The 13,967-nt window shown below is 48.9% G+C and overlaps 5 protein-coding genes across 5 annotated transcripts; 1 reads left to right on the forward strand and 4 right to left on the reverse strand.

Annotated features, from left to right (window-relative positions):
- Positions 1 to 304: 304 nt before the first annotated feature.
- mph1 (3'-5' DNA helicase) lies at positions 305 to 3,565 on the reverse strand (the record flags this gene model as incomplete). Its single annotated transcript, XM_056957801.1, has 1 exon — positions 305 to 3,565. One exon carries the CDS (start codon positions 3,563 to 3,565, stop codon positions 305 to 307), a length of 3,261 nt encoding a protein of 1,086 aa, XP_056807191.1.
- A 1,066-nt stretch (positions 3,566 to 4,631) lies between these two features.
- N7506_008509 (uncharacterized protein) lies at positions 4,632 to 5,548 on the forward strand (the record flags this gene model as incomplete). Its single annotated transcript, XM_056957802.1, has 2 exons — positions 4,632 to 5,059; positions 5,113 to 5,548. The coding sequence occupies 2 exons, from the start codon at positions 4,632 to 4,634 to the stop codon at positions 5,546 to 5,548; spliced, it is 864 nt and encodes a 287-aa protein (XP_056807192.1).
- Positions 5,549 to 6,026: 478 nt separating this feature from the next.
- N7506_008510 (CTD kinase subunit gamma) lies at positions 6,027 to 6,876 on the reverse strand (the record flags this gene model as incomplete). Its single annotated transcript, XM_056957803.1, has 3 exons — positions 6,027 to 6,482; positions 6,526 to 6,609; positions 6,664 to 6,876. 3 exons carry the CDS (start codon positions 6,874 to 6,876, stop codon positions 6,027 to 6,029), a joined length of 753 nt encoding a protein of 250 aa, XP_056807193.1.
- Positions 6,877 to 7,774: 898 nt separating this feature from the next.
- Positions 7,775 to 9,985, reverse strand: N7506_008511 (uncharacterized protein; the record flags this gene model as incomplete). Its single annotated transcript, XM_056957804.1, has 6 exons — positions 7,775 to 8,085; positions 8,142 to 8,705; positions 8,767 to 9,200; positions 9,259 to 9,711; positions 9,769 to 9,912; positions 9,972 to 9,985. The coding sequence occupies 6 exons, from the start codon at positions 9,983 to 9,985 to the stop codon at positions 7,775 to 7,777; spliced, it is 1,920 nt and encodes a 639-aa protein (XP_056807194.1).
- A 993-nt stretch (positions 9,986 to 10,978) lies between these two features.
- N7506_008512 (chloride channel protein) lies at positions 10,979 to 13,868 on the reverse strand (the record flags this gene model as incomplete). The annotated part of the gene is made up of 7 exons (XM_056957805.1): positions 10,979 to 12,457; positions 12,516 to 12,607; positions 12,656 to 12,770; positions 12,821 to 12,973; positions 13,025 to 13,128; positions 13,183 to 13,712; positions 13,768 to 13,868. 7 exons carry the CDS (start codon positions 13,866 to 13,868, stop codon positions 10,979 to 10,981), a joined length of 2,574 nt encoding a protein of 857 aa, XP_056807195.1.
- Between the last annotated feature and the right edge of the window lie 99 nt (positions 13,869 to 13,967).

Genomic DNA, 13,967 nt, shown 5'->3' on the forward strand with positions numbered 1-13,967 from the left:
TGCCCTAGGCTAGAATGGAATACATGAAGAAATTGATAGCTGCAAAGCACCAAAAACACTTGTTACCTACAATCAAGCCCATTTCCAAGGTTGTTCTGCATCGTCAAAGCAGGCACTGGAGGTGATTATCTTGTAGCAAGATTTGAGAGGTAAGATACAATATCAGTGACGTCTTGCCTTATTTGAAGTATGTATTTTGCATTAGATAACTTGATCCAAAGAGGTCTAATTCATCATTGCATCCAACACTGATCTATCTCTGTGGTTGGACCCGAAAACCGAAAACCGAAAAATCGCCGTGCGCTCATGCTTTCTTGCGACCACTACTGAACAACTCGCTAGGATCAAGTAGGTCAAAATCAGAATCATCATCAAAATCATCATCCAGGCCAAAAGTCGTGCTTTTGGGTTCAGGCTCAGGAGATAGCAACGAAAAGACCTCCCCGCCAGCGGGGATTGTGTGGCCTGTTGCTGGAGTGTGTTTAGAATTCAACTTGGCAGGCGTTTTTGGAGTCTTAGCAGCATTTCGTGGCTTCTTTGCTGCAGGCTTCTTTGCCGGAGGCTCCTCATACAAAAGACTCGACTTGTCCGAAACTGGGGGTTCGCGAGCGAGGATTTCTCTGAATCGACGATCACAACTGGCGTCGGCCTCGCCCATCTTTTTCATCGCAGCTACTATGCGCTTTGTGTGTGAACCGTGTGTGACGCTGTTGGTAGGTCGAGGGACAAGCTGCAAGTTTGGAAAGGCGTCGTTGCGAGGGAATCGAATGGTTTGCGGGGAAGTACCCCCGACGTTCTGGTAGTGCATTTCCAAGTCTTTCTGCGCACTCGCGTCGAGGACTACATCGTCGAGAGGGGGAACATCAACAGGTTCAGGCGTAGGTGTCCGTGGTCGCTTTTTCGGGGCTGGAGCTTTCTTGGGTGCAGCTTTTTTGGCTGCGGGTTTCTTGGGTTTGTCGCCATCCAAGGCCGAAGCTCGAGTGAACCCCGTCTCTACGCCATCTGGCATGTGGAAGACTTTGGGTGGTCGCTTTGGTGCCCGGCCCTTGCGTTTCGGCTCTGGTAGCTCTTGTTGTGAATTCTCTGGGGGAATATCAATCTGTCGCTTGTCCGGTACAGGGCGGATTCCCGCAGGCAAGATGCGGGCAGAACGATCGTGGTGGAATGTGAATCTCGATCCGCTAGCGATCATTTGTTGCATTTTTTCGTAGTTGTCTTTGGCTTTGACGTAAGAGTCTTCTTCTTTGCCCTTCATCAATAGCAGAGTGATGTTACCGGCCCGCTTACGGCCCGTTCGACCCATGCGCTGCAACATTCGAATTGGCGATGCCGACGAGTCGTAACACACGATGAGATCGACTTCTCCAATATCCAATCCTTCCTCGCCAATCGAGGTAGCCACAATGGTATTGTATGTCCCTTTCTTGAACTTTTCGATGATTTGGAGTTGGGTTTTCTGGTCCATGCCCTCGGAGCCTTTGGCGCTGGATTGACCGACGAAGACATGGGGCCGAATCATAGGCTCATACCTTTTGAGTACTCTCGTGACTTCCTCCGCGCTGTCACGGAAATGCACAAAGATCATGACTCGTGTTGCAGGCTGGCTTGTTCCATCGGCAGTCTCTTTTCCTTCGCCTCTGTCCATGAAGTGGTTCAGGATGACTGACTTCAGGTACTCCAGCTTTGGGTGACCAATAAACTCTGGGTTCTTGCTCCAGGGTTCCAAGTGACCCATTAATTTCTTGAAACTCTCATGCTGTACAACTTGCTTCTGGTATTTACCGCCTCCGCCTTTCTGTCCCTCCATGCCTGACTTGAAGTGATTGACATGTTTGTAGAATGGCACGATCCCATGGTATTTCAACAGATCGATGGCATGGGCCAAGCTGGCAAGAACGGTGAAGATGGCATTCACTTTACCTTTGAGGCCAAAATTGGCATTTCGGCCAGCGTCAGATAACATCCACTGCTGTCTCGCTTTTGTGAGACCGTACGCAGTGAGTCCCATGGGGTCTCGTCCCCAGTATGCGTTGAGGGTGTGGAGTTGTTCGAGCAAGGGTTTCAAAGCTTCGGACATAAGATCCATGCAGAAGATCATCTCATCTGAGTTTTCGAATATTTCGATCTCGGTGTTGCGATCATGAACGTAGTCCCGGATGTCAATTGAGTTTTCGGTACGGATCTCAACTCGTGCTATGTCCAAGCCATCGATGACTTCCTGAACGGACTCAACTGTGGATCCTGGGGTGGCTGTAAGTGCCAGGACACGGAAGCTGTTGTTGAAACGACGAAGGAATTTGACGACTTCAACATATGCGTAGGCGCCCGTCGCGCGGTGGGCTTCGTCGACAACCAACAAGACAATCCGTTTTGGGTCCGCGATTCCGGTCTTCAGATCGTTCATCAAAGTCTGGGGTGTCATGAAGAAAACCCTCTTCGCTTTCCACTCTTCTGCACGTATGCCAGGGGACGCCCCACCAGTAAGCATTGTTGAATCTGAGCGGGGTATGCCTGCGATGTCGAGACAAGCTGACACTTGCTGGGAGACCAAAGGCTTGGTAGGCGCAACGAAGACAATCTGCGAGTCTTCCGTCCATCGAAACCAGTTGAGCATAATGGTGGCTGCAATGAATGTCTTTCCCAGACCAGTTGGCAGAGCCACGAGCAAATTGTGAAACAGACCTGCCTGAGTGATATTAAACTGATAATCTCTCGTTTTGCCGAGATTTGTAGGATAGATCCATGTGTCCATGGCATCTTTTACAAGTTTGTGTTGGGTGGGCGGTTCAGGCCTCTGTGAAGGGCCTGGCTCTTGTGGTGCCGAGGGCTCGGGGTCTGTTGCGATCATGCCGTACAGAGTGCTTTGTCTCAGGTGAGGTTGTCGGATTGGAGCTCTGGCTTGATTGGCTTGCGCAGGGACAGGTGGTGCTGGCCTCGTTACAGGCGATAAAGATGGAGAAGAGTCAAAGGCATCGTCGGGTATGCCCGCGAGATCAAACGGATCATCTACTGGACCATCTGCATTTGCCGGTTGGTGGGGCGCAGGGACTGGTGGGCGATTGTTTGAAAAGCTCCTGGGCTGGAAGGCCGCTCTGTTTATGTTCTCTTCCTCAAATGAGTCCAAGGAAGCCGCGATGGCAGCCCTCAGTCCCTCATCGTCCTGAGCCATCTCACGTGTCCCCTGTTCACTTTGTCTCGAGGGCTGATCAAATTTCGGCGGAGGGGGTTTGGCACTAGGCTTCTGCCATCGTGGACCTCGTATTCGTTCGGGGCTCGAAGATGGCTGCGTGAGTTGGGTGACGAACATGTCGTTCGGTACCTGAGCATTTTTCAAGACACAACTTTTATTTTTGGAGCGGCCTTGATTTTCTTCAAATTGGATAGGTGAATATCCTCGTTGCGCTGGTAATTCACCATCTGAGAACGAATCGATAGAAGTGCCGTCTTCGTCTCGCTCCGTTTCAACGCGTCGGCGTTTGGAGGCACGGGAGGGACCATCTGGGGTAGACGGGACTACAAAGTCATCATCATCATCAAAATAATCCGACTCCGAATCCGTCGACATCGCGATGGTAGAGTACCGGAGATATGACGCGCTGCCGTCGCGTGAAGATAATGTTGAATACGCGTTCTCATTGGTTGGCCGCGGCTGGAATCTGCTTATGTAATCATTGAATCTAGCCCTCACTGGATGAATCTCAACCGACTGACTGTCTTCTACTCCGTACTTTATCTTCGACACTTTCCTAATGCCTATTTGATGGTCTCTTCCAGGGTTTTGGTGTCGATTCATACCAAATGTACTTCAAAATATTTCAAATGCTCCCAAAACGGGCCCTAAGCCAGTGCAAACTGTCGTTCCCTCAGGGTAAAGTGATAGCCAAATCCTAGTATCCTATTGACTACAAGTGAGAGGATCTGAGCATAGATAGAGGAGCTGTCCTTTATGTGGGGCTCAGTCTGCTTCGTGGATAGGGAAGAAAGGTAAGCCCGAGTGTTCGATGAATAGTAAGTCGGAAATCTAGTGATTTGTCCGACTGTCGTAACTAGTTTGGGAAAGATGGTCCGACAGTGTGGGATAATGCAACGATATACGGAGTACTCCGTAGGTAGGCTAACAAGCTCTATTAGCGTATGGTTCTGTCTTCAAGGTCTACTTGGGGACGCCTCAGTACCTAGTTCTCTAACCAAATGCCGCCGTATTCTTAGGATCAATACCGGCTCTATGGTCTGTGGGATTGATTGTTTCAAGGTAGCTTTCAAGGAAATAGGCCACACTTGTTGGAAAAGTGAGCCTCTTGGAAGTACTTGGGTGTATACTCCGTAGGTCCCCGTCAACCCTCTTTTTTGCCGTGGGTCTTGCGGCTCAATATTCGGAATTGCCCCTGATAATTTGGGGGCTATTCCTTATAGTACTAGCGGCTCCAGGCCTCGGCCACAGAAAAGCTTGCATAGTAAGAACTACTCCCGGCGTATATTTTTAGGCTACTCCCTGCCCTGAAATTATTTCCGAGAAAACTTTTTCTTTTTAAAGGCACACGTTCTCTGGTTGTATCTAAATTCGCATCACCGGAAATCATTTGCCTCGACTGATTTTGTCACCCTCTGCAATCTTGGAATCAACAATTACAATGGCACCCACGACCACGATATCTCGTATCCTCGCGTTGTCCGCGGCTTTGGGCCAGACTGCGGCTACCTTCAGTCTCAACACTTCTGGTCCTAGTTGGGCCTATACAACTAAGGACTTGGGAGACGAGACTTCTCAGACTTGTAAGGATGCTTATAGCGCCAATATCAATTGCGATGAAACCCTCGTCAAGCTTGTGGCGTCAATGGATCCAGACTTCGACCCGCAGCCTTCGGACTTGCAGGCTGTGTGCACCACTACATGCAGTGATTCCTTGTCGCAGTATGTCAAAAACGTCAATGCCGCATGTGGCAAAGATGGTGATCTAGCCGGGATTGCCAGTGGGAACAAGTATGTTTATGAGGCTCCCGTTGCCACCGTGGGAGAGGTTTTCCAGTACAAATACGGCCAGGCTTGTGCTAAAAGCGGGTGAGTTTCATCAGAAGTATTTTTCCTGGGCTCACATGCTTACAATCCCTCAGGTCTGACTACTGCTACCTGACATATCCCAGCAGTGATGATTGGGCCAAAACCGACTTCCCATGCGACGACAAGTGTGCAATTGAATTTTTCCAGAATGCACACGAGCTACCTGGCTCGGCATATTCCTTCAACTACTTTGCTCTCGGTAATCAGTCATCATACTGGCTGGAAACCTATGCCGGTGGTTGGGAAACTGTGGTTCAGTGCGGCGACGGTGCAAGCGATGAAAGCTCTGCCAGCACGAGTGCAAGTGCGAAGACCGATACTACTCACATCTCATCCTCTTCCAGCTTGACAAGCACCACAGCGGCTGGCTCTGTGACTCCAACGCCATCCACAGCGACGGGAACCACTGCATCAGTTCAGTCTACCTCTGTTCCTACTTCGACTACAGCCACCAGTGGCGCCTCCAGGCTCAGGGCTTCCTTTTTTTAAAAGCTTCACAGACACACTATATTTTCTATCTCCTTGATTTCAAAACGATTATTGAAAACTCGGTGGTGGTTCTCGTGTTAGCAAAGCAGCTTGGGTCGCTCAATGGGCGACTTAGGGCACTTTGAGCCGATCGCTTCCCGAGGTGGCAATATTACCGTCAATAGAATTACAAGATCGCCGTCGAAAAGAAAACAAATGAGACGTTTATCCGCCCAAGCCAACAAGTGTATTCCAATAGATTTTCCGCCTACCCGGTGTAGATATCTGAAGTACATACATCGGACATCGGAAGAAGACTAGCCAGGGAAACATCTTGCCGGAGGTTGAGACAAGTTAGTATTTGCTTTTGATATCAATGAACTGTTATGTAACCAAACTCCACCAGAAATGAAAGCACTTCCAGCCGCTATAAACACCGAGACTATGGGCCCAAACGCCGAACATAATGCAAATCTCAGACAGGTGCTTCCCCGCACAATTAACCCTCAATGCCGTAAAGCTTCCTGTAAAACTCCACATGCTTGCGAGCGCATTCGGCGCGCTCAAAAGCCTCTTCGCGGGATCGAATGAAGTCATCTTCACCAATCGGACTAAGCTCATCCCACATCTGGTTATATTCGTCGCGATCGTTACCAGTCATAGCCCACATGCTCTCACGCAACCGCTTGTTGCGCTCACGATCTTCCTCGATACGTTGTTCGATCTGCTTCTTATCAAGACGTAGCTGTGGCTTCTCCACCTTGGCCTTGCTGCCCTCCTCGGCGCCTTCCTCGTGTTCAAGGTCCATGTGTGAGGGGTCGGATTCGCGGTCTTTCAACGCAGCGTCGATCTCGGCTATGGTATCGGCCGCAAGGACTTCCTTGGCTTGAAGACCGCTCAAGACATGACGGACGTGCTTGACGTTGGCGGCACCGGTGCCGTCTGGGGGGGACGACTGAGTCCACCACACGAAGGATGTCGCGTTGCATCATGCGCACGTATGGAGGGTGGTTTTCTTTGATGGCCATTTCGCAGAGATGTTCGATGAAGTACATGATGTTGGCTCGGTTGTTCATGTTGTTCTGATTGCATTGTTGTTAGCATGCAATGGGCCCAATTGAGCTAGGGTTTCTTACTCGCTCCAGCTGCTCCAGAATACATGAGTGGAGGTCCTCATCCAGGTCGCGATACTTGAGCGCATAATGAGCAGCCTTCTGGGCGGAGGTCACAGCTGCGCTGAGATGCTGCAGCTGTGTGGTGAAGCGCATGCGCACCTCAAACGGATCAATCATCATCTTGTCGCCGGTCTTTCGCCCACGGCCTGGAGGATCTTTATGAGTAGACATCATGTGCTGTGATAGGTGGGACTGAGAGCGGTCAGCACGGAATGATGACAAACTATTGTGGGGGAAGAAAGAGGCTTGGCGCCGGATTCCGCAGTTTCACAAAACATCCAATGCCCCATATAAGGGATCTCATACCATCGTGGCCACCAGAACTCTTCACCTCATCTCTTTTCGCGATCTTTGATCTCGAAGAATACACTTCGCACAGTTTGATCCATCGGCAGCATACCCCAAATGGGGGATTTGATCCAGCTGTCGGTGAGCCCATGCGTGCTAAACCTCCATAGATTCATTCCCCTTGAAGTTCTTCAAGGTTTATGTTGCTTCTTCTTAGGGGGCGAGGTTGGTGTTTTGCCATCAATCAAGGGCAGCAATTTATCCAAGCGTACAGGTTTGGTCAGGAAAATATCCATACCAGACGCTATTGCTTCGTGTTCGGTTTCGGCTTGTGCGACGCCAGTAAGACAGTAGATGAGTGTGCGCTCTCTTGCGTCCATGGTATTTTCCAACGCGTGGATTTGTCCAGTAGACTCCAAACCGTCCATGAATGGCATCGAAATATCTTTTGGGGGATCAATCCATGTGAGCTCTCTAAAGGAAATATATATCCCGAGGTCTGCGCATTAAGCAACCTTGGAAATCTATAAAGTCGGCCCAGAGACCTCAAATGCAACTACCTATGTCTGTCATTCCAAGCCCTGGAGAGAACCCCCAGGGCTCCAACTAGCGATCTGCTCGGTATAACACTATTAGGCAGGCATGTTTGATACGCTGCTTCCAAGGTTGCTCACCCACTTAGTCCAAGATTTTCTATCAAAATGGACATCCGCTATCTAATACGCATTCAGGCAAAAAACCAAAAATAAACAAGTGGCCGATATTGTGCTTACCTTCTGCATACTCAGAAGAACAAGCTAACCTCGACGGTGGCAGGCACTGAGCTACCATCAATAGCCACGTCAGGAACCTCGCCTATTTCTGCGGTCATATCCTGGCCATCCGGAATCCGTTGAACTGCTTCATCATCAATGATGACTTTCATGCCGTTTGGCCTTATCTGAAACAGCTGGACTCTATGAGTCTGGCTAATTTGACGTTTCTCACAGATCTTCACCATGAGTTCCTGTGCGGTACGCTCTGCCAGATAAACTGCGGTGTGGTAGCTATCTTGCTGTGCGTTGCTTTGGTGAAAACGGAGATAAAAACATGCTACTAGTTTTGCGTAAGCACCTGTTCATTTCAAGGTTGTCTGGGTTGGGAGATTTTACCTGCTGCTGTAGGTCTTGATTTGACATCCACCGATTCAGCGTTTTGATTAGATAGCATGGGAATTCCAGAGTTATCCTTGCAGCTGATCAACTCTGGTGGTTCTGATTTGAGAGGCTGCTCACGTGGCTGCTGATCTCCCGAGTTGTCTGTCTGACTTCTCGACCTACTGCTCGATGTTGATGGAGGGGTGATAGTTTGCAGAGTCGGGTTGTCTACTTGGTCGTGGGTTTGCGTCTCATCCACTATGTGAATCGGGAACAAATCCGGATCATCCTTCTTCTCACCAGGAAGACAAAAAGTGCTGACGGGGTGATTGGAGGAGAAAAGACTTTGCATTCTCAACACTTCAGCGTCCAGATTGGGACCGCGCCTGTCAACAGCCGAGCGACCATCACGTTTTCGTTTTCCAAGACTGTCATTTGAATCCAACTTTTCATTTTCAGCGGCTTGCTTCTGGCGCTTCTCAATTGCACGTTTTAGCTGTGAGACGTCCGTAAACATTTTGCGCTCAGCGCCATGATCACGGAACAATTTCACAAGGCAGAATCTCAGTTCGGCATCGCCTGCACCGGCTTGTGTTTTAGCACAAAGCCTGAGAGGGGCTCCTTTAACCCCCCTTGGAACGGCTGAAATCCGTCGAAAGAAAGTTGAACTTGACACCGATCGAGCATCCCGATACCTGTGCGGTGGGGTCTGCATACCATATGATACTGAAGCCATCTAGAGATGTTCTTTCTAGCTGAGTGCGTCGGTTGATTCCTGGGTCTAAGTCAACGAGCTCCACTGCGCGTAAAAGACCATCTTTTCGATGGGACTCCTGGCCACGAATGTCCTTCCATAGCTGCCAGCAAAAATTGGGCCTTGATGCTTGATCTTTGTCTTCGAAGGAAACATGTATCGATGTTCGATACTTGATCAATCCATTGGCCAGTGGCGGGGGCTTCAGATCGGTGATCGATAAAGAGTATGTTTGACCCTTATTAAGATAGGTAATTGGGGGATCATTTGGGTCATGAACCATTGCTGTGGGTGTGTTCAGAGCTACATGATACCTAAACCTGGAAACTTATTAGCTTCTCTAAATTCCTAACACGATCTGTAGAAAACAAAACTTACTTGCTAGTATCATGAGCAGTCGCAATTTCATTTCCCGAGAGATTGGCCCTAGGGGAGACGAGCTGAGAGATCGACTGCCCTTGAATGCCCACATCATTGGAATAGTTTTGTGCACCGGGTTCACCAATAAGTTCATCGGCAAAGGTGGAGTGAACAAATGCGCTGGGCGGGAAAGCGGCATTCTGAGGCTCTTGTGGAAAGTGTTGAGGATCAAAGCTGTTATTGGATATGTCGGCCTTGGGTAGATGCAAGGGTGTGACCGGGAATTGGTCAAGCAGTGTGAAAGGCGTCAATGAATGTCTTCCGAGGGTTGGCGTGTGAAGATCTCCAGCTGGGCCATGCGACACCGGGGTCATGCCACGTGAGGTATTGTCATGGAAGGAGTGGGGTGCAGTGTGCGTAGGGAGCAAGTGATCATCTCTGAATGGGGTGAATTGCAAATCACCCAAGTACCTATTACGGGTCGTTGGTCTACAGAACCAATGTGAGGGTTTAGCAAATGGCTATGACCAGAGACTTGAATGCGCAAAAGGAGCGAAGATATGTAGGGAGACAAACGTCGCTGAATGGTGTTTGGTGACTGGCCTGATCACGTCGGAGAAGGATTCATGGAATTGGTTGATAAGGTTCTTGTCGGGCTTCTTGGAATTGGGTCTGAACAGATTAATGTTAGCGTGTCATATGTTTAAATAGGGTGAGAGATGTTTATGCACCTGTTTTTAAACATCTTGGGTGACAATAACGAAATTCCTTGAATGACAGCATAGCGAGACGGAAAATAGACCCCGGCCCATCAGTCTACACGTGGACGGCAAGTGGGGTGTTTACTTGGATACATGTGTAACGTTCGAAGCGGAACTGCGTACATGTGGGGCTGACTATTGGCTACCATCCAAACCGCTAGACCGTTTACCAGTGTTTTGGAAAGCTTAGGCTATGCTGATTGGCACGTCACCTCGAATAAATCACCGGTATCAGATTTCAATGTTGGAACCAATTTTGTATTGAATATCATAACATCCATGGATACTCCCGAGGTGGTTGTTAGAGAGGAATATCAATATGAATTTACCAATTCCGATGCGTATCATGGGCCGCAGCTACATATGTCTCCCGAGGTCACTGAATCCATACTCACTCTAAGTGATCACAAGTATTAGTGATTATTCGCAATTGATGCTAACCTTGGCCGTTCCTTGGTATGCCCGGCACCTTTCTGTCAAAACCTTTATTCGTCGTGTTTCCGATTTTCTGAGCTTGGTCGCTGATGCCAAACTTGGAAATCTTTATGGTGACCAGAACATACGAGATCTGGCCCTCTTTCCACTGAGATGAGCCGAAAAAAAGTGTATGTTCGCCTGTTTTCAATGATGAAATATTGGGAGAATAAGGTGACAGTCGCTTCTTGGAGGTATCTTTAGACTTTGAGACCTATTCTACAGGCTGACTTGTAGTAAACTTGATAGTATTGGAAAGCTTGGAAGCAAATTGAGGAGAGGTGGGCTAGAATGGAAAGGGAAAGGTGTCAAGTGTCAAGCATTCCAAGGTTCTCCGGCACATAGTATATTGACGGCTCTCATGCGACAAAAGATTGCTGTACAGGTTGCTACAAAACAGCCGATCAATTACAATGAAATAAGATCCCGTACCTGGAAAGTTACTGTCCCAAACACCCAAGCCAAAAATGGAGTATCATGATCGATCGATTTGAAAGAAAATATCAAAGAGAGTCTCGCCTTAAAGAGCTGCCGATACTGGATCTAGCATTCCCATCGAGTAAGCCAACTTCCTCGGCCTCATGACGATCCTGGAAATCCCGGAACTCATCGTTTCGAAGGGCTTCTTCACGGCGAAACTCAACACCGTTAAGCACAGACCAAACGTCTTTTTTGGTCAGTAACCCTTGGAGAATGCCTTTATTGGCAAATAAGACATAGCGCAAGCCCAGACGTTGGAACATTCGCAGCACAATCAAGAAAGTGATATTACTGTTCAGCGTGATAGGCGTTTGGTCCATCCAAGGCCGCAGATCAAGTGTATCAACAGGGTCTGCAAATGGTTGGTGAGAAAAAAAGACCTGCGTCTCATTAGAGAGATTGCGGGTGGAGGGAGAAGTTGAATATTTCAAAGCAAAAGAGAGCTCATTGCGAGTGATGTAGCCCAGCAAGATAGGACTTGATGTCTCAGACACAACGGGGAATCCGCGGTACGTGGTGTTTGCCAGAAGAGTGCGGATTGAGGCAATAGTGTGACCGGTCGCAGTGATGATGCTGATATCATCGACTGTTGTCATAACACGATGGGCAGACACATCTGGTGGTGTAGTGTCATCACGATGATCAAGGAAAGGATAATCATTCAATCGGATCCATGACTCGTAGATACCTCGCTTTCCGAAGATGTCACCGCACCACTTTGATAGCATGACAGCAATCATGATTGGAATGACGTATGTCAATGCACCAGTCAACTCGAACATGATTACAACGATAGACAAAGTCATTCGAGTGGCACCTCCAAGAGCAGCAGCAGCCCCAATGATAGCGTATAGCCCAGGTGTGACACATGGGACATCTGGCTCGCATTTCGCAAATAAGAACGCTTTCGGGTAGGCTTCTTGCCACATGCGAACAATGATGCCCAAAGCACGCCCATAAAGAGCACCAATGGCAACTGAAGGAAGAATGATACCGGCAGGGATCTCGAGTCCAAATGTCAAAGAAGCCAAGAAAAATGCTAGCAGCGCGGCCACAACGAGATAGATTGCCACGCCGATAGATGCAGATCCTGTGGCACAAAGACCAAATCGATCGTAAGTGGTTGGGCTACATTCTGCGAACAGTGACTGGACTAGCTCCGAGTTCTGAGCTCGCATGAAATGATTGGGATAGTTCACCAAAGCCGTGATTAGAGCCACGACCACCACTTCAAGGATCGGCCGGGAAGAGGTTCGAGCTCGCCTCCACTTGGCAATCCTTGTGTTCAGTCTGATAAGGAAGGCACCATAAAGACCACCTATGATGCCCAGTATGATGAAAGGAATAATTTCGAAGCGATGCCAGACTCGAGTGTACGTGACCTGGTACAGCACAATCTTCCCTGTTCGGAATGGATTTAGGGCTTGTAAAGTCACAGCCGCAACCATGGCGCAGACAAAACTTTGCCACATGGTCTTATCAGGGAAATAATACGATAGTTGCTGCGAGTGTCAACACAAAGTCATCATAAGATGATGCCGCAGATTGAAATTGACATACCTCTAAACTGAAAAGCACACCACCGATAGGTGCACCGAAAGCGACTGAAATCCCTGCAGCGGCAGCGGCGGACAGAACCTCTCGTTTACGTGCTGTTATATGAGTATAGATATATTGAAAAATTGGAATAAGGGACATACCTTCATTGCCATTGAGGCTGTCGAACGGTTTCATCAAAATGTTGGCACAACAACATGCAACATGTACGAGTGGACCTTCTTTACCAAGCCACAGCCCTGATGCGACGGAAAGACACTAATCATGGTTAGGAGACATCTATCCAGGCATCTGGATTCTTCACTTACTAGGCCTAAGGATTTAATGGCAAGGGTCCAAGGTCCCATGAAATGTCGGATAACAGTTCCACCAAGCACTGTTTTGATTTCAGGGATTCCACTGTGCCGAGCATAGACGGCATAGTTTCTGACCAAGAAGCAAGCACATGCAGCAAAGAAAACCTAGATGTGGTCAGTGCTGCCTCAACAGAAAAGTTGTCAAGGTCTCCTTACCGAGAACATGATGTAGAAAATATAGCTAACTGCGTATGTTCCTCCTGTGGACTTTGCACCAAGTGCGTTGCCCCATGGTGTCCAGTCAAGGCATTTCGAGTGATCTATACCTCAATAAGTACGGCGGCGAACGCATTTGGGGACAAATTTTGACCTACCATCCAAGCCCCAGCAGCAGAAGCTCTTGTTCAAATAGAACTTTCCACCCCCACTACCGTTCTTGCAATATCCACCTTTCAGATCACCCAGCCAATCCGTAGCGATGTCGATCGATGCAGCAATAATGCCAACAGCAATACCTGTGGCGATCAACACCAACCAGACATTGCTTGCATCAAGAAGTCGACGAGCGTGTCCTAATAAGCCTTGCCCGCTGGAGTAGAGTAGCCGTTTCCTCTGTCGCTCTTTTGTGTACTCATAGATCCAATCGATGGCAGTGAAGTCGTCGTAGCCCACACGTCTGCCCGGACCTTCGACATACCAATCTAGCGGACCGCCGTCTTTTGATCCATCAGCTCCATTACCGAACCCTATCGGCGCATAAGGATCGAGGGGCGATGCGTCTCCGTTCTGACCACCTTGCGGCGCGGGAGAGCTGAAACCGGTGTCCGAACCGCCAGCGGTAGGGGAGAGAAGACTGGATAAGCTGAAGCGCGATCTTGGTTTTGTTTTCCGTTTGAAAGAGATTCTGAGTATATGATATTGTTAGTGATATACTCAAAGGTGGAGCTCCAAGTACAAACGGTTCATGTAGCCCCTCGGCTGCCCGGTTCACTTGGGGTTCGTCTTGATCTCTTGATTGTGACCAAGACCTGCCCTCACCACCGGAGGCCTGACCACTCATTGGCATAGTGAAACATAAATAAACCGCGAGTTCATCGTCCGGTCGCAAAGTTCGGAGGACAGCTTTGTCTGACGCGCAAGTGTGGCGCAAGCTCCGCAC

Source organism: Penicillium brevicompactum (genome assembly GCF_028827555.1).
Source record: "Penicillium brevicompactum strain IBT 35665 chromosome Unknown utg000006l_segment0_segment0, whole genome shotgun sequence".
In the NCBI taxonomy this organism is placed as follows: domain Eukaryota; kingdom Fungi; phylum Ascomycota; class Eurotiomycetes; order Eurotiales; family Aspergillaceae; genus Penicillium; species Penicillium brevicompactum.